Source organism: Camelus bactrianus, chromosome 25 (assembly GCF_048773025.1).
Source record: "Camelus bactrianus isolate YW-2024 breed Bactrian camel chromosome 25, ASM4877302v1, whole genome shotgun sequence".
Classification (NCBI taxonomy): Eukaryota; Metazoa; Chordata; class Mammalia; order Artiodactyla; family Camelidae; genus Camelus; species Camelus bactrianus.
Window position 1 is genome coordinate 11674776 of NC_133563.1, and position 25779 is coordinate 11700554.

The 25779-nt window shown below is 40.0% G+C and overlaps 1 protein-coding gene across 2 annotated transcripts in view; it reads right to left on the minus strand.

Moving 5' to 3' along the window:
- The window catches only part of DPYS (dihydropyrimidinase), an 81689-nt gene that overhangs the window by 32696 nt on the left and 23214 nt on the right, over positions 1–25779 (minus strand). For both annotated transcript variants that reach the window (XM_074353226.1, XM_074353225.1), the window contains exons 5-7: positions 15622–15778; positions 14242–14383; positions 11938–12080 (exon numbers count right to left, since the gene is read on the minus strand). In XM_074353226.1, coding sequence (XP_074209327.1) covers positions 11938–12080; positions 14242–14383; positions 15622–15778 — 442 coding nt within the window. The remainder of the gene's footprint in view (positions 1–11937; positions 12081–14241; positions 14384–15621; positions 15779–25779) is intronic.

Below are 25779 nucleotides of genomic sequence, written 5' to 3' on the forward strand. Positions count from 1 at the left end.
GAATAGTGCGTTTTCACAGGTACCTTCTCCAAAGGTCTTTGTAGGAAGCCACGGCTCTTCGCTATGCTTTAAGAATATAAGGACCCTGGGATTCTTTTCTGGTACTGATACTAAATTTCCTTTGATCCACTTTTGCTCCACCTTCTGTTCCCTCCATAAGCAAGAGCCCATGTTTTTAAGGTAACTTGCCAGAATCAGGAGTGAGTCTGGGATCAAAAAGCAGAGTTGTTTAACCCACAAAAGGATCCAATCTGGCTTAAGCTACATTCACGGCCAGGTCTGGCACGGCTACTGGCCAGTGACTCTGGAATGCATCTTTGTCGAGCACTGTTCTGGGGAAAAAGAAAGCAGAAGTGTCCAGAATTCTTTTTTTTTTTTTTAATTTTAAATTCAGACGGGAAAATGTAAAATCTGGATCTTGAACCTGTTTCAGAAGCAAGTAAACAAAGCCCAACCAAAATTTTAAAATCACACATTTTTTCACTGGCCCAAGACAATTAGTATCTGGTCTACTCACTCGACAAATAATTACTGAGCTGCTATATATATTCCTGGCACAGTTTTGGGACCTAGGGATACAGCTGTATATAAGACAGGCAAATGCCAAAGACAGAAGCATTTATAATATATGCTGGGTAGAAAAAAAAATACAGAAGGTGCTTAGTTAGAAAAGGCTATGCCTTTCACACAACCACCTCCCCTTGGTGCTTATTTTTTTGCCCAAATCCTAATGCTTAAAATAAACTTGTTTACTCTGGCAAAGGCAAATCATCAATGATAGAATGGGTTACCATGACCTGTTCCTAAGCTGCTTGTCGTTTATAATTTGACCAAAAAAATTGCAGCTAATAATAGTGAAGTCCCTGGAAATCATTTCTAGTTCACTTGAAAGGTTCAGTTGCATAAGAACATGTTTAAATAAACAACCTGAAATCAATAGTGGTTAAAATTTTACCCTCATGTAATCAGCAAACTAGCTTTTTTTCATGCATAGTCCAAACCTTTTTTTTTTTTTTTTAAGCAAATGTCTCCTGAAGGTCACAAAATGGATCTTAGGTGGTTTGTTGAAACAGTTTCACTGCAAATAATTTTTCAAAGGAGTCAGCTCCGGAGGCATGTAAGAGTTCTGATTTAATGAGGTTATCTCAGCCAAAGGATCTATTGAAGCTTCTTAATTTTAGACATTCTTGGTGCAAATTGCAGGTGTGTAAGAAGCACAAGAGAGGGAGCTTTTCTATGAAACATAATTTTAGTAACTTTAAGTCATTACTGCAAGGACTTCTGAATCACAACTATGATTAATAATAGCTCTCACTTATTCGATCAGTTGACCACTGACTGTCACTGACTGGCTACTACTACTCAGCACCTACTGGACGCCAAGCACTACTGAACATTAGTTACATAGCAAGGCTGTCAGTTATTTTGTTTTTTACTTCATTTATTATTCCAAGCATTTTATCTACACTATCTTAAACACAACAATGCTATAATATAATGAAATAAACATCATTCCTATTTTTACAAATAAAAAGACTGAAATTCAGAAAAATTAAATAATATTACCAAGGTCACATCCAGTTAGGATGTGGCAGACACAGGGGGAATTTAACCTCAAAGTCTTTTGCTTTACACTGGGGTTCTGCTCCTGCCCTCAGCAGCTGAAATAGTGGGCTGAATCTTGTGTGGATTAGCAAAAGTCATTTATTCCTCAAGATGCTTTGCTATCGTTTGCCACAGAATTGTCATCATTACTGTAGAAACGTATGGGGACTACTATGCGATGGGTGCGCAGGAGCAGAACCTGGCCGAGCTTCACCTGACACCAAGCCACCTCCGCGAACACATGCAAGACAACACAGTGGAAAACCCTCCCATGAATCGTCTTTGTTTCCACCCACGCACCTGGTACGAGGTCTAGGTCTCCTTCCCCTCCTCCCACACAATGTGCACAGTGATGGTGTGGGCTTGGGGATTGGGAGAGGAGTGAGTTACAAACTCTCTTAGAAACAGGCATCAGAAGCAGAGTCTTCAAGCTGACCAGCGTGGACACGTAAAGACACGGCTGCGGTGCTGATGTGCCTGCGTGAGCGTGCGCTAGTACGTGTGCACACAGATGCTTCTTCCTTTGAGAGGGAGGATCATTGTGTACAAATTACTCATATGATACACGATGTGCAACTTCAAGGGAAAATGCCTGGTAGCCTCTGTGAAATAGTCACTGATAACCTACCTATTATAATAAGCCACAGTCATTGCTCTTTGCCAAAACTCACCCCACTCCTTATCTCTTCCTTTTCCCCATGTCCCACAATCCCCACCACCCAAAGATGAAACAGTCATTCTTCCCCTGCTTTGTTTCATACACAAGGCCCCCTCTAGAGTCCAGAGGGGCACTTTCGTAAGTGCAAGTCATTACTCTTCTCTGAATATAGTTAAATTCATTTCTATCGTCAATGAAAAAGGGAAGGAAATTAAGCAGGAAAGACGGCACAATGCTTTCATGAATGGTGTTTTCAAGGTCAAAGCCAGCTATAATTGAGTCAAAAGAATAATAAACGAAAATAACTGTGAGTGAAGTATGCCTGCTTTGCAAAATACAGTCCAGCCCAGAAGTCTTCATTAAATGTTCCAGTGCACACAATTTGTTAGCTGTGTGTTTGTGTGCTGGAGATTCTGTGAGGTACCCTGCAGCTCATAAATACTGAAAAGGGACAGTTGCCATAGTAACTAAGTGCTATTTAATGAATACAGGAAAATGGAAGCTCATAGGATAGTTTTAAATTGCCAGAACATGAGTTACTGCTGCTGCTATGGGCTTGCAAGTAACTTACATGCCATCTTCTCAAATAAGATTTTTAACAAGTTGCCCGATTTGACTGGTCTCTGTCTTGACCACGTGACACAAGATTCTGTCTAGATACCACATGAAAATCATACTCCTGATTTCGTCCCCCTGACCCTAAGTACCAAGATATCCTACAGAAATGGGCCAAACATTTAGCTAGGCAATGTGTCCTTAAATTTGAAGCATAGACCCAAGTAGTGACATAAGAACACACACCTCTGTCACAAGCAATAGACCCTGGCTCAATGGGCTGTCACGCTGAATACAGCCGTCTCTTTTTACTTCCAAAAGAGATGAATGCACCATATGCGCCAAATGCAGTTTGTTTTTATTGTGCAATGGCACAGAAGAGCTACTGCAGTTGATTTTTGCAGGAACTTTATACAGGCTGGTAACGTCTTAGGTATTCTTTCATCAAGATGTCCAAACCTTCTCTGTAGACTCCCTCTCCCAATTCTCTCTCGTCATCCATCACCACTTGTCAGATTCCTCACTCTGGAATCATCTGGCTTTTTAAAGGTTTAAAAGAAAAAACAAAAAAAAGCATCGCTGCACTGGCTTTTCTTTGCCCTGATCTCCCATTTTTAAGGTTACAGATTGTGTTGCGAGCATACTTACTTCTACATGCCATTAATAGGTAATGAGAATTTAAAAAAAAGGGAGGGGGGACATCTATGTACCATGGGGCCAAAAATCATTAGCAAATACATCCATCCTCCAGAGGATGGCTTGCTCTTGCATAACCAGCAGCTAGAATGGCCGGGTTCGGCCCCCTAGCTCAGTACGGGCCGTGGGCGCCCCCTGCAGGCTCTGGGGTGAAATGCACATTGCTCTCATTTGAGATACCAACTAGTCATTCTGGCAACTGCTTCTGCTAAAACCTTTCAGGAAATCTCGAAGGAAAATTCTGTCCAACCTCTCTCTATTTGTGTGGTCAGCCAGAAAGGCTTCACATTACCAGACCTGAGCTAATATTAACATCAGATAGGTAAAAAAAAAATCAGGTAGGTAAAATAAAAAGGAGTATCTTGCAAGGAAAAAAAAAACAAACCCTGTAGACATATCTACTTGTTCATTTGATTAAACAATGCTTCTCCACTAGATGAGCTCTGCTTAAAACTGCCTCTGTCCGTGATAAACAAAATTAAAACTGGAGAGAGGCAGCCCACGACCTCGTCATCCTCCCACTCCCTCCCACAGCCGAGCTGGTTCTCTCTGCCTCGTAATCCCTGACCTTAACTGCCTCCACCCAGACCCTTCCACCAATGCCTCCTGCGGGTTATCTCACCTCCACGTTTAACCTTGACTCTCAGCGCCAGAGTCTCATTTCCTCTCCTCTCTAATGTGTCCTAGGTCCTATGCCAACGGCTGTGCTGATACAACAAAGCTCTTTATTCTTTGAACTTCAATGGCATCTTGTTTCTGCCTCACGTGTGATATTCTTAACACATTCCTTCTGAGACTGAGACCATTTGACTTTATGATCTTATCTCCTCCCCATAGACTGTCAGCTTCCCAAAGGCAGGGCCTGACTCTTGTACAACCTTGCCCCTCGTGCCCAGCTCTCAGTGGGGCTCCTCGCTGAGTGAATGCCTGAGTGAAAGAACCAGGAAGCTAGCTCTCTGTGAACTTTATTTTCTCTCTTATCATAGGAGCTGCTTATAAAGCTAATATCAACCTCAAAAATGAACGGGACACGAGGAAAAGAAGACCCATGAAGGAGTTCTTCCTCGTCTCCTTGGGAAATCCTTTCTCCTTTGTTCATCTTCATTTATTTATTCTTTCAACAGTTATTTACTGATAACTTGCAAATACGTTAAAAGCGTGAAGGAAATGCTATTCTTCCTACTTTTCTTCTCACTGTAATTGTTGCCGAATAAAATCTTTCCAGTTTCCTTTACGCCATTTCTTTATTTTTCCCTAGCTTTCTGGAGATCTAATTGACGTACAGCATTGTGTAGGTTCAAGGTGTTGATTTGATACATTTACTATTGCAAGAGGATTACCACCATAGCGCCTCCATCACGTCACATAATTACCTTTTTTTTTTTTTTTTTTTTTTTTTGTGGTGAGAACATTTAAGATCTACTCTCTTAGCGACTTTCAACTACACGATACAGTTTAGGCCAAGTCTTAACCACATCAATCTTCCATGCAGTGTGGAAGCCTGTATTCTTCTCACCCCTTCAGCATTCATTGTGCTTCCATTCTATGCTGAACTGGGCTAGGCTCTGGGGATGTTGAATCAATTAAAACAGAAAACCAGAGCGTAATTTCCCACTCCTTAAGTGTGGGCTGTGAGGTGACTTCCTTCTAAAAAGCACAATATGAAAAGGGGAAGAAATGAGCAGTCGTTCAGTGAAGAAACCAGACACAGCTCAGCCAAGTCAGTAACAGTGAGAAGTCGTGTTAACAGCAGGCACCCCTGAAAGGATGTGATGAAAATAGTACTTGGCCTCTGTGGTCTTCCTCCCCAAACCCACAATCCCCAGGCTAGTAATGAGAGAAACATCAAATAATAATAATAATAATTAATAATAATAATAATAATAATAATAATAATAATAATAAAATGAGACATTCTACAAAATACCTGACCAGTACCCCTCAAAACTGTCAAGGTCATCAAAAAAAAAAGTCAGAGAAATTCTCACAGACCAAAGGAGTCTCAGGAAACATGATCACTACATGTAACGCGGGATCCCAGAATGGAAAAAGAATATCAGGCAAAAACTAAGAAGTCTCAATAAAGTACGGACTCTAGCTAATGAAAGCATATCAATACTGGTTCATTCGTTGTAACAAACATACCAGAGCAAAGCAAGACAATCATAACAGAAACCCAGTGTGGCGCATCCGGGAACTCTCTGTGCTCTCTCTGCAGCTTTTCTCTAAATCTAAAACTACTCTGAAATAAAATGTATATTTGAAAAAAATAGAATTAGACTTCAAGAATGTTAATGAGGGAGAGAAACAGAGAATAAAGACCGGCACACAGTGTGGTTAGCGGGTGTGCAGCATTCAGGAGAACCAGTCTGCAAGGCGAGGGGAGCGGACTGTCCCGGAGGTCAGGCAGTGGCTGAGGACAGTGGGAAGCGATGGATGATGTATGGACAGTTAGCGAAGGCTAAAAATATTGTCGCGCACCAGAAAGGTCCTCTTTGAGGTCATTGGCATCAATTTTGGTCAGAACAGCCAGCCCAGATGAGCAACTTTCTCATAACAGGCAGGCAAGAAGAGGAAAAAGCTGGTGCTATGATCGACCTAAAGTATAAGGTATCAGCATCCCGTTTCTATAAAATTCTCTCTTTTGATGTGAACCGTGGTAAACGCACTTTCTCCTTGTTCGAATATGTACTCCTTTTCAAAGGTGAGGGAGAAACAAAAACACTTCCCTGAGTGACGACCATCCGGTCTGATTCCTGGCAGTGTGGAGAGCCAAGGGAAGGCCATTCCCTGTGGCTCTTCTTTCTAACCCTACACCCGGGCATCCCAGCGGTACCCAGTCTTATGAGTCTCCCCGGCTTTTGTAATGTCTGAGGACGACACCAGCTCAGGTGTAAAGCATTGTCTTCCCTAGACAACTGGACAAAGAAAAATGACCTGAACTCAAGGTCGTGAATAATTCACTTCCTGTATTTACCACACATATTGTTGCTTGGAGGATATTTATAGGCTGTGATTATGTCTCTTTGAGTCATGTTCTTAGACTATGCAAATTTAGACCACTCTCTCACAAGTGTTAGCTACTGATCTCTGTACCATTCTTCGTCCTTCCTTTCCTAGTCAGTTGTTTAAGAATAGCCCATAAAGATCCAGATGTTTAGTTCTTATTTTTTCCTAAGATCTATATATTACCTGCTTAATTTCCCTTATCTGCAGTCTAAGAATAACCAACTTAAGGTCAAGCTGAAAAGCCTCTGTGCTTTTAAGTTTCCTTCTATCCCTTTCTCTCATTAGTTCTCTAGCATTTCTTATATAATACTTACCCTTTACTTTATAACAGTAATGATAATAGGAAATTAAATATTTGCACGTTTATATATTTGTCCTTTGGGGTAAAGATACATATTGGCATTGAATGATCAGTGCTAAGTCTTCTCTATCGATGTCTGCTTATTATGTACAGCTAAGCGCTAAGCATAATGAAGACCAGCACAGCCTGAGAGCCTGCAGGTCCAGGCCCAGCTCATCAAAGCCCAGCAGAAGGACCCAGGAATGTCATTTAATGTCTCTGTCCACTCGTTCATATGTCAAATGAGATACTAACAATTTTTATGCCTACTTCATAAGGGTTTGATTAGAATCACAAGAGAACTGTGAGGACGTGTTACATGAAGACAGGGTATGTATCATGATGGTTAGTTTATGTTTTTCCAGTTTAGCTGGTCTCATTCTTTGCAGTCCATTTTCATTTTTAGGTGTGCTCAGCTCTTTTGCCTGTGTAACCAGGGAGGCAGAGGAACTATACAGTTCTAATTCTCTGACCTTCAGATTCTTTTAAAAAACTGGAAGCTTTTTTTTTGTTTTGTTTTCCATTTCTTTTTTTAATGTCCTTTTGAAACATGGAGAAATGTTATCTCAACTTGGCAGGATACAGTGAAATGATCTAGCCAGCCCCCTTTGGGTTTCTTTGACTTATCTACATTTTGCTTCTCCAATTGTTTAAGAATTTTGTCTATGCCACCGTCAGAATTTTTTGCAGTATCATTACTCATCTTTCTCAGTGTGAAAACTGCAGAATGTGAGGAACAAGAGAGAAGAGGCGGCTGGAGAGGAGGCTTCAGAGAAGAATGAATCTGGAAGAATACAGGCAAACCTCGGAGACACTGCAGGTTGGGTGTCAGAACACATCAAGAAAGTGAGTATCACAATAAACCAAGTCACGTGAATTCTTTGGTTTCCCAAAGTATATAAAAGTTATGTTTACACTATACCGTTGTTTATTAAGTGTGCAACAGTGCTATGTCTAAAAACAATGTACATATCTTAATTTAAAATTACTTTATTGCTAAAAAATGCCAACCATCATCTGAGCCTTTAGCAAAGCCTTAATTGTTTTTGCTGATGGACAGTCTAGCCTCGATCATCATGGCTGCTGACTGATCATGGTGGTGGTTGCTGAAGGCTAGGGTGGCAGTTTCTTAAAATAAGATGACAATTAAGTTTGCCGTATTGATTGACTCTTCTTTTCGCAGTTTCTCTGTAGCATGCAATGCTGTTTGATAACATTTTACCCATAGTAGAACTTTAAAAATTGGAGTCAATCCTCTGAAACCCTGCCTCTGTCACATCAACTAAGTGTATGTCATATTCTAAATCCTTTGTTGTCATTTCAACAATCTTCATAGCATCTTCACCAGGAGCAGATTTCATCTCAAGAAACCATTTACTTTTTTTTTTAATTTAACTTTATTTTAATTACTTTTTAAAAACTGAAGTACAGTTGATTTACAATGTTATGTTAGTTTCAGGTGTACAGCACAGTGATTCAATTATACACACACATACATACGTATGTATATTCTTTTTCAGATTCTTTTCCATTATAGTTTATTATAAGATATTGAATATAGTTCTCTGTGCTATACAGTAGGTCCTTGTGTTTATCTATTTAATATATAGTACTTTGTACCTGCTAATCCCAAACTCCTAATTTATCCCTCTCCACCCTTTCCCTTTGGTAACCATAACTTTGTTTTCTATGTCTGTAAGTCTGTTTCTGTTTTGTAAATAGGTTCATTTGTATTATTTTTTAGATTCCACATATAAGTGATATCATATGATATTTGTCTTTGTCTGACTTACTTCACTTGTATGATAATCCCTAGGTCCACCCATGTTGCTGCAAATGGCATTAGTCCATTCTTTTTTATGGCTGAGTAGTATTCCATTGTATAAATATACCACAACTTCTTTATCCAGTCACCTGTTGATGGACATTTAGGTTGTTTCCATGTCTTGGCTATTGTATATAGTGCTACTGTGAACATTGGGGTGAATGTGTGTTTTTGAATTAGTGTTTTCTCTGGATATATGCCCAGGAGTGGGATTGCTGGATAATATGGTAATTCTATTTTTAGTTTTTGAAGGAACCTCCATACTATTTTCCACAGTGGCTGCACCAATTTACATTCCCACCAACAGTGCTCCACACCCTCTCCAGAATTTATTATTAGTAGACTTTTTTAATGATGACCATACTGACTAGTGTGAGGGAGGTGATACCTGTAGTTTTTATTTGCATTTATCTAACGATTAGTGATGCTGAGCATCTTTTCATGTGTCTGTTGCCCATCTGTGGAGAAATGTCTACTTAGGTCTTCTGTCCATTTTTTCATTGGGCTGTTTGATTTTGTTAATGAGGTGTATGAGCTGTTTGTATGTTTTAGAAATTAAGCCCTTGTCAGTCATATCATTGGCAAATATTTTCTCCCAGTCTGTAGGTTGTCTTTTCATTTTGTTTGTGGAAGAAACCACTTTCTTTGCTCATCCATAAGAAGCAACTTCTCATCCATGAAAGTTTTCTCATGAGATTGCAACAATTCATTTGCATCTTCAGGCTCCATTTCTAGTTCTCGTGCTATTTCCACCACATCTGCAGTTACATCCTCCACTGAGAAACTGAACCCCTCAAAGTCATCCATCAGGGTTGGAATCAACTTTTTCCAAACTTCTGTCAATATTGATATTTTGACTTCTTCCTGTGAATCACCAATGTTCTTAATGGCATCAAGAATGGTGAATCCTTCCCAAGAGGTTTTCAATTTACCTTGCCCAGATCCATCAGAGGAATCACAACCTATGGCAGCGACAGCCTTACGAAATGTATTTCTTAAATAATAAAACTTGAAGGTCAAAATGACTCTTTGATCAAATGATCTCTGATGGCCTGCAGAATGGATGTTGTGCGAGCAGCATGAAAACAACATGATGTCACTGTCTGTCTCCATTGGAGCTCACGGGTGACCAGGTACAGTCAGTGAGCAGTCATATTTTGAAAGGAATATTTTTTTTTCTGAGAAATAGGTCTCAACAGTGGGCTGAAAATGTTCAGTAAACAGATGTGCTGCCATCCAGTCTTTGTTGTTCCAGTTGTAGAGTAGAGGCAGAGTAGATTTAGCATAATTCTTCAGGGCCCTAGGATTATTGGAATGGTAAATGAACTTTGTCTTCAACTTAAAGTCACCAGCTGGATTAGCCCCTAACAAGAGAGTCAGCCTGTCCTTTGATGTTTTGAAGCCAGGCATTGACTTCTCCTCTCTTAACTATGAAAGTCCTAGATGGCATCTTCTTCCAATAGGTGTTCTGTCTACATTGAAAATCTCTTGTTTGGTGTAGCCTCCTTCATGAATGATCTGAGCCAGATCTTCTGCATGACTTGCAGCAGCTTCTATATCAGCATTTGCTGCTGCACCTTGCATTTGATGTCATGGAGACGACTTCCCTCTTGAAACCTCATGCACCAACCTCTGCTAGCTCCAAACTTTTCTTCTGCAGCTTCCTCACCTTCTCCACCTTCAGCTGGCTAGAGTCCTGCTCTGGATAAGGCTTTGGCTTAAGGGAATGCTGTGGCTGATTTGACCTTCTATTTAGACTACTCAAACTCTCTTCATATCAGCAATACCAACAGTTTTGCTTCATACCAGCAAAACTTTCTCATCGTGCTTGTGCTCACTGGAGTAGCACTTTTAATTTCCTTCAAGAACTTTTTTTTTGTACTCACAACTTGGCTAACTGTCTGGTGCAAGAGGCCTAGCTTTCAGCCTGTCTTGCCTTCTAACTGCCTTCCTCACCGAGCTTAATCATTTCTAGTTTTTGATTTAAAGTGAGAGACATGTGACTCTTCCTTTCACTTGAACACTTAGAGGCCACTGTAGAGCTATTAATTGGCCTAATTTCAATACTGTTGTGTCTCAGGGAATAGGGAGGCCTGAAGAGAGGGAGAGAGATGGGGGAACGACTGTTTGGTGGAGCAGTCAGAACACGCGCAACATTTATCGATTAAGTTCACCGTCTTACATGGGCATGGTTCATGGTGCCCCAAAACAATTACAATAGTAACATCAAAGGTCACTAATCACCAGAGCCAACGTAATAATAATGAAAAGGTTTGGGACACTGCAAGAATTACCAAAATATGACACAGAGTAAGCAAATACTGTTGGAAAAAAAGGCGCTGAAAGACTTGCTCCACGCAGGATTGCCGCAAACCCTCAATTTGTTACAAACACAGAATCTGCGAAGTGCAATAAAACAAGGAAGGTATGCCTGTGTAGACTTTTACTTACTACAATAAAAAACCTAATAGACTCTGAATTAATGCCTATTCAATGAAGGTAGAAGGTCTTATTGTATCCCTGTTTACACACATACATGTGCATGCACACACACGCACACACACAAATGTTAAAGTGTGTGGGATTCTCTCCATTACAACTGCAGAGTTTATGAGAAACACAAATCAGGATGCAGGTGTTGTCCATGCCAGCATCCTAGGAGGGGAAATTAACAAAGCTTCAGCCTCTACTGAATGCTTTTCTAAGTTGGCGGAATTGGCCAAACCTGCAATATTAACATAGAATTATGGAAATTGGAAACAAAAAGCTGGAGTCTGCTGGGAATGACAGGCTCAGGATGAACTCAGCTGGAAAATCTGGGTAACTAAAAGTGACATTCTTTGTGCTGGAATTTTTCTCTCTGAAAGCTTTCAAAAGGCTGTAATTATTTCGAGTTCTCAATGCAGCCCTTTTCAAACTAAGCCTTTCTTTTTCTTCATTGCCCTGTATCTTTCCTCCATCTGAACACAGATGTTTGCCAGGCACGGAAGTGGGAAATTCATATTGGTTTTATACATATATGCATTTCCAGGGAATGGTAAACAACACAATTTTTGCATCTTCTATGCCAAGGAAAACAAAAGAACGTTTGTACATCCAGGCTTTATCTTGTGCACAGGCTCAAAATACCTGAGCACAACTAAATAAATCACCTAATAAGAAATGGCTGATCAAGGCCAATGATAATTTCTTTGCAGGCTAGTGCTTCTTCTCCATGGGAAAACCATGGATACAAAAACTTAGACTTACCTTGTGGCTTTTGGGTCCCAGATCACAATGTCAGCATCTGACCCTACAGCAATTCTTCCTTTTCTTGGGTAGAGATTAAAGATTTTAGCCGCATTTGTGCTGGTAACTGCTACAAATCGGTTCTCATCCATTTTGCCACTGTGCTGTAAAACAAGTCAAGGGAGAAAATGCATTTATTTTAATGGTAAAATACTAAAAAACTTCCATCAATAAAAGTATGAGATTGTCTCTCTTAGAACCAAATACAACCACACCTAATTTCTTAAATTGTGGAGCCAAACACATCTGTGGAGACTGGTGAGTCTTAATCATAATGATAATGATGGAGATAATGGGGTAATATATGGAAGCCTGAAGATAACTTTTCAAAAACCTGTCAGCTTAAAAAAAACCCGTCATTGATTTTTCCCATTCTTCCCAGAATCATACAAACAACTGTTAAATGCTGGTAACAATATTTCCAATTCTTGTTGAAATTTTACCACCATCACCTACAACATTTATGATCTGGCTTATTTATTTGCAGAGCTTAGATTTAAGAGATGATCATGTAGACATCAGATGGAATATTACAGAATTAAAATAAGACAGACCTTTAAATCAGGTGACAATGCTTTTAGAAAGAGGAAAAATCAACTAAGAGGTTCAACTTTCTGCTACTGAAATTTACATGAACCAACAGTCATGGACAATCTATTATTGCAAGAGATTTTAATATGGACAAATTGTGGAGGCATGTGATGCCTCTAAAATGATTTTTTTAATGTTGGGAGTTTATCCCTATGTACATTTAAATAGCAAGAGCATCCTAAAGATTTATTTATTTATCAAAGGGTCCCTGTTCCAAAAAAGCATTGAGAACCATGTCCTAAAAGTAATATTCCCATTAATAAACCATTTAATGTTTCAGAAAATAACACGGTTTCCTATAAGTTATTAAGAAGTATTTGATCACCTTAAAGCCATTTATACACTTTATATATTATGAAAATCTGCTGTAATGAAGTTATTTGTAATAACACAAGTTCAAAGGGAAAGGCTGAACCATTAAAGTCTCAGCAAAGAGAAAGAGGAAGTCTTCTGCGATAATTAGAATTAGGGTAGAAGTAAAAGGGGGTGAAAAGGACAGTTACCAGAAGATAGAGCTATAGTGGTGTTTTGAATATCCTTTTATGTAAATTAATTGTTCCAACATCATCTTACAAGTAATGGAGAAAATTAAAGGGTTTTAGAGAGGAAAGTAGCATGAACAGATCTTCATTTCTGAAAGTCAACTCTGATACTGGAGTATAGAATAGATTGTAGTAAGCCAGAGAGCGGAGGCAGGGGCCCCAGCTGGGAGACTACTGCAAGAGTCTAAACAAGAGATGGGCCTCAAGCTAGAGTGGTAGACACAAAGGTGGAAACAAGGAGGCATTTTGGAAATAAAATTGACAAGACTTGGTAAATAGAGTTAGAAGTAAGTGATATGTGCAGGGGATTCTGAGGTGGGAGATGGGATTCATGTGTCATCTGGGGGAGGGGGCTCTGCAAGATGGGTGAGGACAGCACGACAGTGGGGACTGCAGATCTAACTGGGCAGGTCTCCCCTGCTGTCTTTACAGCTACACCTGGCAGCTGGCTGGACAGGTTCACATATGAACATTTAGCTACTTGATTCTTCTCCATCCTCAGGGAGAAATTTTTTTTATTGAAGTACAGTCAGTTTACAATGTTGTGTCAATTTCTGGTGTACAGCATAATCAGGGAGAAATTTTTAAATCATGGAAATGTTTTTAAAAAATCTCTTTTTCTAGACTTTGGATTATTATTATATGACCTCATACACCAGTTTTTAAAACTTGATATTCAAAAGTTCTCAAAAAGGGACATCTACATTTTTGTATGAAATGGAGTTATGAACATAATAAAAATCCTTCATGTATTTTCAATCTTTCCAAGTATTTATACCAGTGACACATGAGTAACTGGGATTCAAAAATATGAGAAATCAAGCAGAACGGCTGTTACATTTCCAAGAGTTCAAGAATAATCCTTTTGGTACCCGATCTAAATTTATCCCCTAATGTCTGCATCCTGGTCCAATGCATCCTCTAAGCTGAACCACGCAGAGAAGAAAATTATTTCTTATCATCATCTTGAGGGATAGCGTGGTGGTGGTGGTGCTGTTGTAGCCCCAGTCTCTGCTCGAGTGAAAACAGTCAAAATGCTTCTTTATGAAGGTTTTTTGGTGCTCTAGTCCTAAAATGGGCCAGATCCTAGCTGAAAGATTAAGTAAAACAGTCTGGATCCTGTGACACTCACCACGCCTTTTTCCCATATTACTGACATCCGGTCCTCGACACCATTTACTCCATTGGGAATCTTGGTAAAATCATCCTTCCCGAGAGCTTTCTGGCAGGTGTTGAAAGTGCAGTGGTCAGTCCCAGCTGTGGTCAGGTCATCACTGTAAGAGAAACGCATGAGAGCAATGGTGGTGAGGAGACAGAATACGTCAGGAGGCAACCACCCTCACCTCCCCTGATCTCCTGACACTGTTCTCCACTGAAAGTCAGAAGACGGCAGTGGACAAGGAGCAGCTTTTCCAAGTACCTATTTCACACAAGCTTGTTGCTATTCTAGGAAACGCTTTGCAAAATAATACTCTTCCAAGAAGAATGAAGTGGGATCATACTTAGGTCAGAAAGAGTGGGTTCTAGGCTCCATCAGTGACTGTTTCTGTGATTATGAGTTTGTCCCATGCTCAGTTTCTCAACTAGAAGTTGGTAATTATATATACTTGAAGACAGTTATTCAGGATCACTGGCAATAACGTAAGTGAAAATTTCTTGTGAGTGCAGTCCTACACAAAGATGAACCACGCTGATCTGCAGGGACAGAGGCAGCCCCTGGCCAAATGGCAAAGCTGTGATGAGCAGAGGTGAGCCTGGCTGGGGACGCTGATGTCACCAGGGACAGGAATCCTGCTTTGACTTGTGTATAATCCCGGGGACAGACAAGTCTGAAGGAGAAGAGAAGCTGAAAGGAAATGGCAAATAAACTCCTGTGCAGGCTGCTGTGAAAAGCTCTTTGTAACTTGGATCTGAGTATCAGTGAATGGGGAATGACGGGGTGCCCATGAGCAGTGTCTTTCTATTTCTTAAGAAGAGTTATTACAAAGTCCCAGAAAGTTGCATTTCTGAAGTGAGTCTGGATGACCTGTCATAAGGGTAACCTCCTTGAGGGCAGGATTTTGCCTTTCACCCCTGCAGTGGCTCAGCCCTAGATCACGACCTACTGCTCCTATACAGCAGGCACACTGGTTCCTGGGTTATGTCAGCACAGAAAAACATTCAAGAATATTCTGAATGATGAAATAATAAGGCCTAATGAAGAGACCTGGCTCTAGGCAACAAGAGATGGAAAAGACAATGAAAAAAATCAGAAGAGAGTAAAATTTCATTAAAGGGATCTGATTTCCCTGTGGCCAGGAGAGATTTTTGACACATCATAACATAATTAGCTAATGCTTTTGGGGCTCCAGATGAGGGAGTCCCCAGGACTTGTCAGGTCAAGTAGAACAGAATACTGGGAGGTCAGTGGAAGGTCCAGACAGCAGGACAGGCTCTTCTACACTCAAACCTGAGATTCATACAGCATCATTATTTTGCCAAAACACTTCACCATCATCTGCCAAGTGATTACTTAGCCAAGAGATTCATGAGGAAGTCAGGCGTGGAAGGGTCGGGTCGCAGGGGTGGACCCATGACGTGGTGGGCTGCGTGGTGCCATTCTCTACTCCAGTAGTGCGTGCCATCAGTGCCCAGGCTCGCTGCTATGGGCTCTCCATAGACCACCTTCCCTGGAAAGTTCAAAGGAACCATTCAGCACCTCAATTTGCCTTTAAGGGAGCCGTTTGACAAACACATAAATATTAGTCTTCTCTCTTCAAGCAAAGGATAATGGGAATCCTAGACTATAATTTATGCTTGTGAACAGGATTTAAAAATAAAAACGATGGAGCATTTATTATGTTCCAGTCAATGTGCACTGCATGTTGTGGTAGATGGTCATACCCACCTGCTGCTATCAGGCTCGGCCACATGGCTTACTTTGGCCAATTAAATAAGAATAGAAGTGACACGTGCTCCTTCCACGCAGAAGCTGTTAAAGCCACAGTGAGTCTTCCCTCTGTTGTGAGACCCACAGAAGCCACTTCTTCAGTTGTGTCTCCCAATGAAGAGAATATGGAGCAGAGGCAGAGCCAATCCATGATGGGCATGAGTGTGAATCAGAGATACATCTCTGCAGTTGTGAGCCACTGAGATTCTAGATTCATTTGTTACTGCAGCATGGCCTAGCGAAAGCTGACTGATACATGTGCCAGTCTAATGGAATCTTCTCAAAATCCCTATCTGGGAAATGCTATTATTACCTCCATTAAAAGATGAGGATAAGGCTTATAGGGCTAAATAATTTCTGTACAGTTACATCACATGCACTCAACATAGATGGAGTGGAGGAGTTGGATTTGAATCCAGGCACTTTGACTCCAGTGGTCTTAACTTCTATGCTGTACTCTGATGACAATGATCATATGGCTGTATGGAGTTTGACCACACTATAACTCTGTTACAAATAGATTGATAATCTTTTCACACCCTCAAGGAAAAAAACCTCCTCCAAAAACGTGTGTTAAATAAAAGAACACTCAGATAATAAAATTGTAGCCAGAAATGCATATTTATAAAATCATGCAAATGAGGCCATCAAAAGCACACAATGTTAGAAAAGTTAATAGCGCATAGTGAATTTGAATTTAAAATCAGAATCCTATCTCTGATTAGCATTTGTCAGCGTAAGAGATGCACTGGCATCAACCTGATCATAGCCAGGTAGTCATGAAGGAGAGTGCACAGAAAAGGGTACCAAATTAGTTCACTCTGGTCAACCAGATGCCCAATTTTAGTTAAAATCCTGACATACAACTGAAAAAAACTGATTTCCTCAGAGAGCACTGACAGTGGATGGCCACCAGCTGCCTGAGTCATATTAAATTGGAATGTAGCGCCTTACCATCTCACAGACCATTACTCCCCCAAATCAGCCACCTTCCTCCAGCTAGCCAAGGAGCTGAAAAACCATGAAAGCAGGGCTGCGCGAAGCCTCACAAACTTTGCCTTCCAAGTATCAAACTATGGTCAATAAAAGTTATGCTCCCAGAACTTAGCCACTGCTAAGATCCTTCACTCTCACGATATACACACAACTAGGCAAATCCCACCCACTCTGTCCTGTTCCCAGAAAAGAGGAAATGCCATTAGAATCTCCTTCTAGTGTAGAGAACAAGAAGCAATCACTTTTAACGTGAACTAAGAGGTCATGTACTATTTCCTGGAGAGAGAACAGGACAGACACGGTATTTTATTTGCAGGCACGAAGAGACCTTCTTGTTCTGGGAGAACTTCTTACAGGTGCTTGAACAACAAGAAACTCAGATCGCTTTACAAGTTGCCAACTCAGGATGTTTCGTGGCGCTTCATCACAGAGGAAAGATTCTTATCACAAGTTCTGTTCAGTCATTGGGCCCATCAAGGTGGTATGGGAATACGGTTCCAAAAGTTCTCCAAATTTAATATCTCTCCAGAAAAATAAGAAGTGTCAGAATCTACCAGCAGTCTGCCAGGACTGTTCTGAAGCCAAAGGACAGATCATTTCCTTGGGAGGGCTTAGCACCTTTAAAGTGTGACAGGTCACTTTTTGGGTATAGACAGCAAGCTCTTTCTGGGCTGTTTTTCAGCTGTCTCCTCATTAAGCAACTGTAAATATTTAAAAAATGAAAAAGCAAGAATTCATAACTATTCTTCCTCGTATTGCACAATGGTTCTAAAGTATTTTCAAAGGACAAAACAGCACGTAGAAGGTAAAAAGGGGACAGAAAACGAGGTGCCTGGATAATTCACACACTGAAGAATCAAACTGGATGATTCAGCATAATGGTGGTTTCTATTAGACTTGTGCCAAAAATAAAGTAATAATAAATATAGCTAACATATGTATAGCCACTCTAGAGTTGGCAAATACAGTGCGAAGGTCATGTATCTTATTTGACCTTCATGGCAACCAGTATACTGGTTTGACAGATAAGAAACTGACACTCAATGAGACTAATTTGTCCATCACGCAGGGATAGTTTAAGTGGTACATCAGAATTAGAATCCTACTATACTGATATCATGTCATACATATGCACTAAGTTACCAGGAAAAGTGTCATTCTTCATTTCTTGGTAAAGAGCATGTATTTTAAAAAGTCAACTATAAGCTATTTGCAGACGCGGCTAAGGAATTTTCCAAATTCACTTACGGTTTCATTTACTACCCTTAGAGGTTGGTAACGAAAAGTGCCGTACCTGTCCTAGTCTGATGCTGTCCTGATCACACTTGAGATCAGACGGTTTCAACAACTCTTGGGAGATAGTACTTCTTCACTACTAATCTCCTCCCACTGTCTCAGTGAGTGTCACAATTCGTTGTAACCTGTCTCCTCATACATTTTCTCTCCTTCTTTTTCCATCCTTTGGCTCAAAACCAAAAAAGAATCTGCATTATGAGGCAATCTCCCACTTAGAGGAGTTCTGCCCTCTAAGAGATGCTAAAGATCTCCAACTAAAGAAACAAGTCAGACCAACCCAAACTCCTCTCCAACCACCGACCAGACAACCCATCGTTTGTTAAATGAAAGTGATAGAGCAGGTGTTAATATCTAGTCTGGATTTGGGAGTAGCATTTAATCAAGTCATGGAATCTGTTAGAAAAGGCTGAAAGATGCAGAGAGTATGCCCAGGAGTAGAAGTACTGGCTGCCAAACAGAAAGCCAAATACTTGCATAAAAGTAATTTTCCCCAGCTAGAAGGAGAGAGTAGAACCTTCCCGGGCTTTGTTTAGATTAAAAATATTACATCTACAAAGAAAGAAAATAACGGAGGAGGAAAATACATAGAAGCAGTATAATAAAGTAGATCACACAGATTTAGGTTCAAATCCTGATTTTGCTACTTTTTAGTTGGTGACTTTCTGCAAGATGAGTCATTGCTCCCAGTCTCAGTTTTTCTCATCTATGCAATGGGATCATAATGTCCCTTTAGTGCAGCAATTTTGTGAGGCTTAACTACACTAATGTATATAAAAGTACTTCTTAGCATCTTTCTGGGACCCTGGAGTCACTTTATGTTATGGGCTGAATTGTGTCCCTCGTCAAAATTCAAATGTTAAAGTACTAACCCCCAGTATCTCAGAATATGACTGTATTTGGAGATACGGCACTTTAAAGAGGTAATTAAGTTAAAATGAGGTGTTAGGGTAAGCTTTAATTCAGCATAACTGGGGTCCTTAAAGAAGAGGAAATTTGGACATAGACACACATAGAGGGAAGACAATGTGAAGACACAGGGAAGAGACAGTCATTACAAACCACCGAGAAGGATCTAGAACACATCCTTCCCTCAGTGCCCACAGAAATAACCAATGGCACCAACACTTAGGTTTAGAACTTCTAGTCTCCAGAACTATAATAAAATTAAGTTGTTCTGTGATCCTCTGATATAGCACAGCAAACAAATACATTCCACAAATATTTGTTTCCTTATGGGTACACAATTTTTTTTAACGTTTTAAAATGGGCAGTTTTAAACTGCTTTGCAATTGGACATAAGGTAAGTCATCTTGCTCTGAATTTAAAGGACAAGGGGTGCTCAGATGTTCATGTGCAAGAAAGAAAAGGAAAAGGCTGAGATTCAACTGCACCTTGACTTAGCGCACATTCATCCTTTCTTAGGAACAGGACTGGTTACCAAGCATCGGCTCAGCGAACCTATGTAAGTGAGATTCGGTTTACTCTTAGCACTAACAAGTAGTGGTCAGCGCAAACACACGGGCAGAGACTGGCCTCTGTGTGGACCTTTCTCCCCTTTGTCCCCAAACACAAGAGGAGTATGTAGGAAGCAGAGTTTAAATAAAATGGAAAACAGGACATCTAAATCCCTCTGTAAGAGAAATTTGTATTTTACAGTAAGAAACCTAGACAGCAAAGCTTTCTACAATAAGGAAAACTAAAACGAAAAAACCAAATCAAATCAAACCAAAACAAATCAAACAAACAAACAATTTAAACCACAATGTAGACCAACTCACTGCAAGCTACTTGAGAACCAAAATTATCTTAATCATCTTTGCAAATCCAACGCCAAGAGAACAGTGCCTAACATGTATCTGGTGTCCAATAACAGGAAACTTAAAAAAAAAAAAACACTGAAAATTTCAGTCATTAATTGGCAAACAAATTAAAACAGATATATGCCGAGCAGAGTATCAAGTAACTTGCTGAGAGAAATCTCCACTATTCTAAGTAAAGCACCAGAAAAATAGTAAAGCCATGTGTGTCCAAGTTCTATTGGGAGGTGGGAAGGAGAGGTGAACCATATGGTTTTTAAAATGCTATTAATAATTCCATATGTTAATATGTGGCAGAAAAGGAACACATATAAGCAAAGCTACTCAAACCAAAATAAAAAGTATCTCTGTCACTGAAGCAAATGACACACACTGACACATATACCATTTGGACAAAGACTGGAGTACAGTGAGTGAAAGAGATCCAAGAGTGGGCAGACGAGAACTTCTATATGAGATACAATTACAGCTGGTTTGTCCAAATTTATACTTGGGGTGAGGAGCAAGGGAGGCAGATTCGGCTTCTGGAAGAAAAAGATAACACTCTAGCCTTCTGATTCCCCTCCCTCATTTTTGCAGAAGTGGCCTCTCACAGGAAGGATGGGAACTAACCTAGTTCTAGTTACTCAACTTAGATTAACCAAGACTTGAAATAAGCATGAAATTGAAATTCCTTGCCAACTGTCAAAGGCAGCTCAGCTTTCAGTGGCTTGCACGTGAGAGTTTCATTCTTTCTCTTGTAACCTGCTTTTCACCCTTTATTGCGGGCGCTGAACGCTAAAAGGAAACATCAAGGTATGAACAAAGGGACACTGCAGGCTTTGAATTAAAGTTCACGGACTGTCTGCATTCCTGTCTTTTCCTTCCCAGTTCACATCAAAACCCTGGGGAAGATGTACAAAAGATCAACAAAATCCAAATCTGTGCTCGGAAGGAAAGTGGAACCATGGCTGGGCAGACGTTTGGACAGGTTGCAGGAAGACAGAAAGCACATGGGACGGCAATGCTTACAAAGCAAAGCAGAGGCAGCTACAGCCTGGACTCAAAGGAGTAGAGGGTCATGAGAAACATTCTTCAGGGGTGGGAAGGGCAGTTAAAGTGAGGGGCAGGGGGTGAGTTGGGGCACTTAGCACCTATTTGTTCCCACCTCTGCCTGGGGAAACAGAGCTTTCTGTGGCAGCATTGATGCTACAGAGTGAAGCTCTCACACCTAAAACTGAAGCTCACCAGTGACCACGTCCACTTACATTCACAAAGCTCGTGGTCTGTGCTCTCTTTTGGGGACAGGGCCTACTCAGGAAACAGATCTCCACAGCAGCAGAGGAAATCCACACCCGCTCCCTGCTCTAACCACGTGGACTGTCCAGTCATGAATAGGGACAGCCTAGGTTCACCGGACACTTGGAAAAAAGACAAATAATATAAAATAAGGGCCAAGATGTTAAAAAAAAAATGAAAATTTGACTCAGTAAGAAATAGAGGTAATCCAGGAAACAGAATACTGTTTGAAAAAAATCTCCATTAGTATTCTAATGGGATCAAAAAGATAATGCATCCATTGAAAGAAAAAAATTAAAAAGTAAGCAACTGTGGGGGAAAAAAGGGCTATCAGAGAACAAGTGTTTTCTTGGAGATAAAAATATGATTACCAAAACAAAAGTTTATTAGAACGGCAGAAGAAGTAAACAAAACACTTTCCTAAAATGTAGAGCAAAATTCAAAGTTTTTCTTTTAAAGGTGAAAACAGTTAAAAGACATGGAGGATTAATTCAAGAGATCTCACAGGGGAGTCCCAAGAGAGGAACAGAGAAAATTAATATGAAAGAAATAACAGAAGAAAAATATTCAGAACCAGAGATCAGTCTTCAGATCGAAACAGGCCTGAACAGGAAGGTGAATTTTTAAAAAGCCTACCGCTAAACATAATCTTGTAACACGTCTGGGCTTCTAACACGAACAGAAAATACAGAAATCTTGCAGATGGTGAAAAAGTGACAAAAGGCTATGAATTCTGTTGGCATTTGCCTATTCATCAGTAACATTAGATGCCAGAAGAGAACGAAATGGTGCCCTTATAACTCAGAGGGAAGTAATTCTGAACCTAGAATTCTATGCCCATTCAAGTTGCAAACAAGCTTGAGGACAAGACATCAGAAAATTCACCTTCCAATACTTTTCAAAAATTACATGAGAATCTTCAAAGTAATTCAAGAAAAGCAGGGAGATGGGAACCAAGAAACAGTATATCCAACCTAGGATGCCTTGAAAAGAAATCTGTGGATGACATTCTCTACAGCTTGGAAAGTATACAAATAAAGCAGAAAGTCAAAAGATTCTCCTCCTTTAAAAAAAAAAAAATCTCTGCAAGAAGAGCTGATTCAATTCAATAAAAGCTAATTCCATTCAATAGACGGTATGAGGCAGAAGCTGGAAAATCTTCACGATATGGTAGACAGCACACGTTTCTTTTCTGAACCTATTTTAAAAAGAGCTAATTGGAAAAATTCCAAGCCAAAAAAAAAACACAAAAACCCAACTTTACAAGATGATAATGGTCTAAATATGTATTGAACTAAAATAAGGCATTCTTTTAATCTCATAGGAGCATAGGAAACCCACTTCACCTTGACACTTGGCAACTGCTTCTCCAAGAGTTCTTTTGAATAACATTAGCTTTCACTCCCAAGTTAGTGATGTAAATTTCTCTGAGGTTCTCTTCTCATGAACTGTTTCTACCAAGAAGAACAGTTCCTCAGTCTTACATTGCAACAGTTCTAAATTTTAGACTTAACCCATAGACAAAGCATGGAAGACCTAATTACAGTTATAGAGCCAGCCGAAAATGCTGTAGTCCCTGTCCACATAAAGGCAGCAATAGCACAGCTGACAGAACTCAGGAGGAGGCAGAGAGGGTAAATTCCTTTTCAACTTACTAGAGAATAAAGAGACCCCACAAAGAAAGAAAATAGCCAAAACACATAAATGGCACTTCAAGTAAATTATCTAAAGTGACATTTATTATTAACTAAACTCAGGAGGTAAGAGGTAAGATTTATGTAAGCTGGATTGCTCTTTTTCAATGCTCAGAGTCAAGAGATACTGTAGAAAATTTGTAAGTCATTACTTACAGATTTATGGCTTAGAATTTTGGAGGAAACCACCAAAAAAACTAAAAATAGATGTGGTTAAACACTGCCCATTCCAAGGACTGGGCTAAGGGAGATAGAGCATGTTTACTTTTCATTTAATACATTCTTAATCATTTCCATTTCTGGCATTTTTTTTATAACAATGATTAAAAATAACAAAATGATGATAATATTTTAAATAAATGTTTTAAAATGTAAGGCCAATAAACAAAACCAATTAAATATAAACTTGATATCTGCATTTCCCAGCTCTGGAAACTGATTTCTTCTTGAACAGAGTGGAGAGTAATAAAAAAAAAAAAAAAAGTGGGCTTTGAGGTTAGATAGACTTGAATTCCAGGTTTAGCACTTACTTGTAAAGTGATCTGGGGCTTAATTTACCAAACTTTCCCAAGCCTCAATTTCATCAGTCACAAAACACTGGTAAAATTTAGCTTGAAGCATTGTTATGACAATTTAAAAAGATAATGTATATTACAATGCATTGAAGAGATAACACATAATAAAACTTGAAATGAGATAAGATATATTAAAATATGTGCCGAGTACATATGAAGCACTCAACAAAGTTGGTTGTTATAATCATTAACCCTCAAGTTGCTATCTTCTGGGTACATACTTGGCAATTCGACAATAAAATGTAATAATAGCATTGCATTTCTAGGCAACTACAACAGAGACAATGAATAAATGGACATCTTTTGTGCCTCCTGAGGCAGTGGTTCTCACACTATAACGTGCAGTTCTAGTTATAAGGGCACGTTCTCTTTCAGTGCCACTGGGATGGCGCCCAAGGGTCTACATTTCTAACGAGCTCTCAGGGGATGTTGATGCTGTAGTCCAGGGACCACACTCTGAGTGACAAGGTCCTGGATGACGGAGTGGGCTGGTAGAGGTATTTACAGACAAAAAATGTTCACATTCTACATCTGTGAGGCTGAACTGTTTCTTACTTAAACAAGATAACAACGAATAGATGTGTATTGCTCTTTTACGTTCACGAATTATGTCAGATAATAAAGGAGTGCCGGGCAGCTGGATATTCTGTGAAATGTCACAGTGCCCACCAGCTCCTCACGTACTCCAGGACTCCCCACCGACCTGCCCCTGGACTGGATGATGCAGCCACTGTGTGACTAGTTTGACACGGCTTATGTCCAGCCCTCCCTCTGCTCCCTTCAGGTTCCTGTTCAGGTTCCTCAGGCAGGAGGTCACACGCCAGCAGCAGGAAACCCCCTGGTGCTAATTTATTCCAGACCTCTGCTGCCTCTGGCCATTGTGCATTAGAGTCTTTTCACAAATGTTATTATAGTAATTCTGACTCAACTAGAACATTCGGATTGACATTTTAAATATTTCATATTTATAGCCCCTTTACAAAGGGATTTAGCAATGTCCAAAAGGCATATAGGCACTTACACTTTGAACCAGCAGTCCCACCCAGGAGGACTCTTCCCTGAGGCTACCCATCTGTGGTAGACAGCATAATGGTGCCCCAGAGATGTCCATGTCTTAATCCCCATAACCTGTGAATATGGTACCCTACATGGCAAAAGGGACTTCACCGTTGTGACTAAATTGAGGTTACCCTGGGTTAATTAGGAGGTTTCAAGGTAATGATCCAAGGGTCCTTAAAGTAGAAGAGAGATCAGAATAATGCAATGTTCTCCACCCACCATCGCTGGCTGTGAAGATGGAGGAAGGGGTACAGGAACCAAGGAAAGTCGGTGTCTCTAGAAGCTGGAAAAGGCAAGGAAGGGAGCTCCCCCTGGAGCCTCCACAAGGAACACAGCCCTGCTGATGCCTCGGTTTCAGACCAGTGTGACCTGTTTTAGACTTCTGACCTCCAGAACTATAAGATAATAAATCTGTGTTGCTGTAAGCCACTAAGTTTGTGGTACTTTGTCAGAGCAGCAACAGAAGACAAATACACCTTCCACCAGTATGAGACAGCACATGCATCAGGCCATCACTGTGGTTTTATATGTAAAAACTGAAGACTGGAAACAGCCTAAACATCCATCATTAGGAACCAGCTGAACAGATACAGTGGAAGGCTCTCCAGCTGTGAAAAAGAATAAGGAAACTCTCTATACTTAGCAGGACATAATTTCAAGTAGGAAAAAGCAAGATACAGAACACTATGTGTAGTATTTTCAAGTAGGAAGGAAAGAGAAATAAGAATACACATACATTCTTTTTTGTAAAGAGAAACACTATAAGGATAGGCCAGAAATAAAGTAATTAAAATAATTACTTAAGGGTTGTGGGATGAAAAAGCTAGGGAGAGAAGTAGTATGTCTCTGAGAATACATTATTTTAATATATCATTTTGATTTGGGGGCCAAGTAAATGTTTTACATACTCCAAATATAAAATTAACATCTTAATACAAATTAAAATAAAATGAAAATATTCCTACTTTTAATTTCAATAGTTTTCTGCCTATAGTTTACATTCTGAAACCATTCCTAGACTTAACT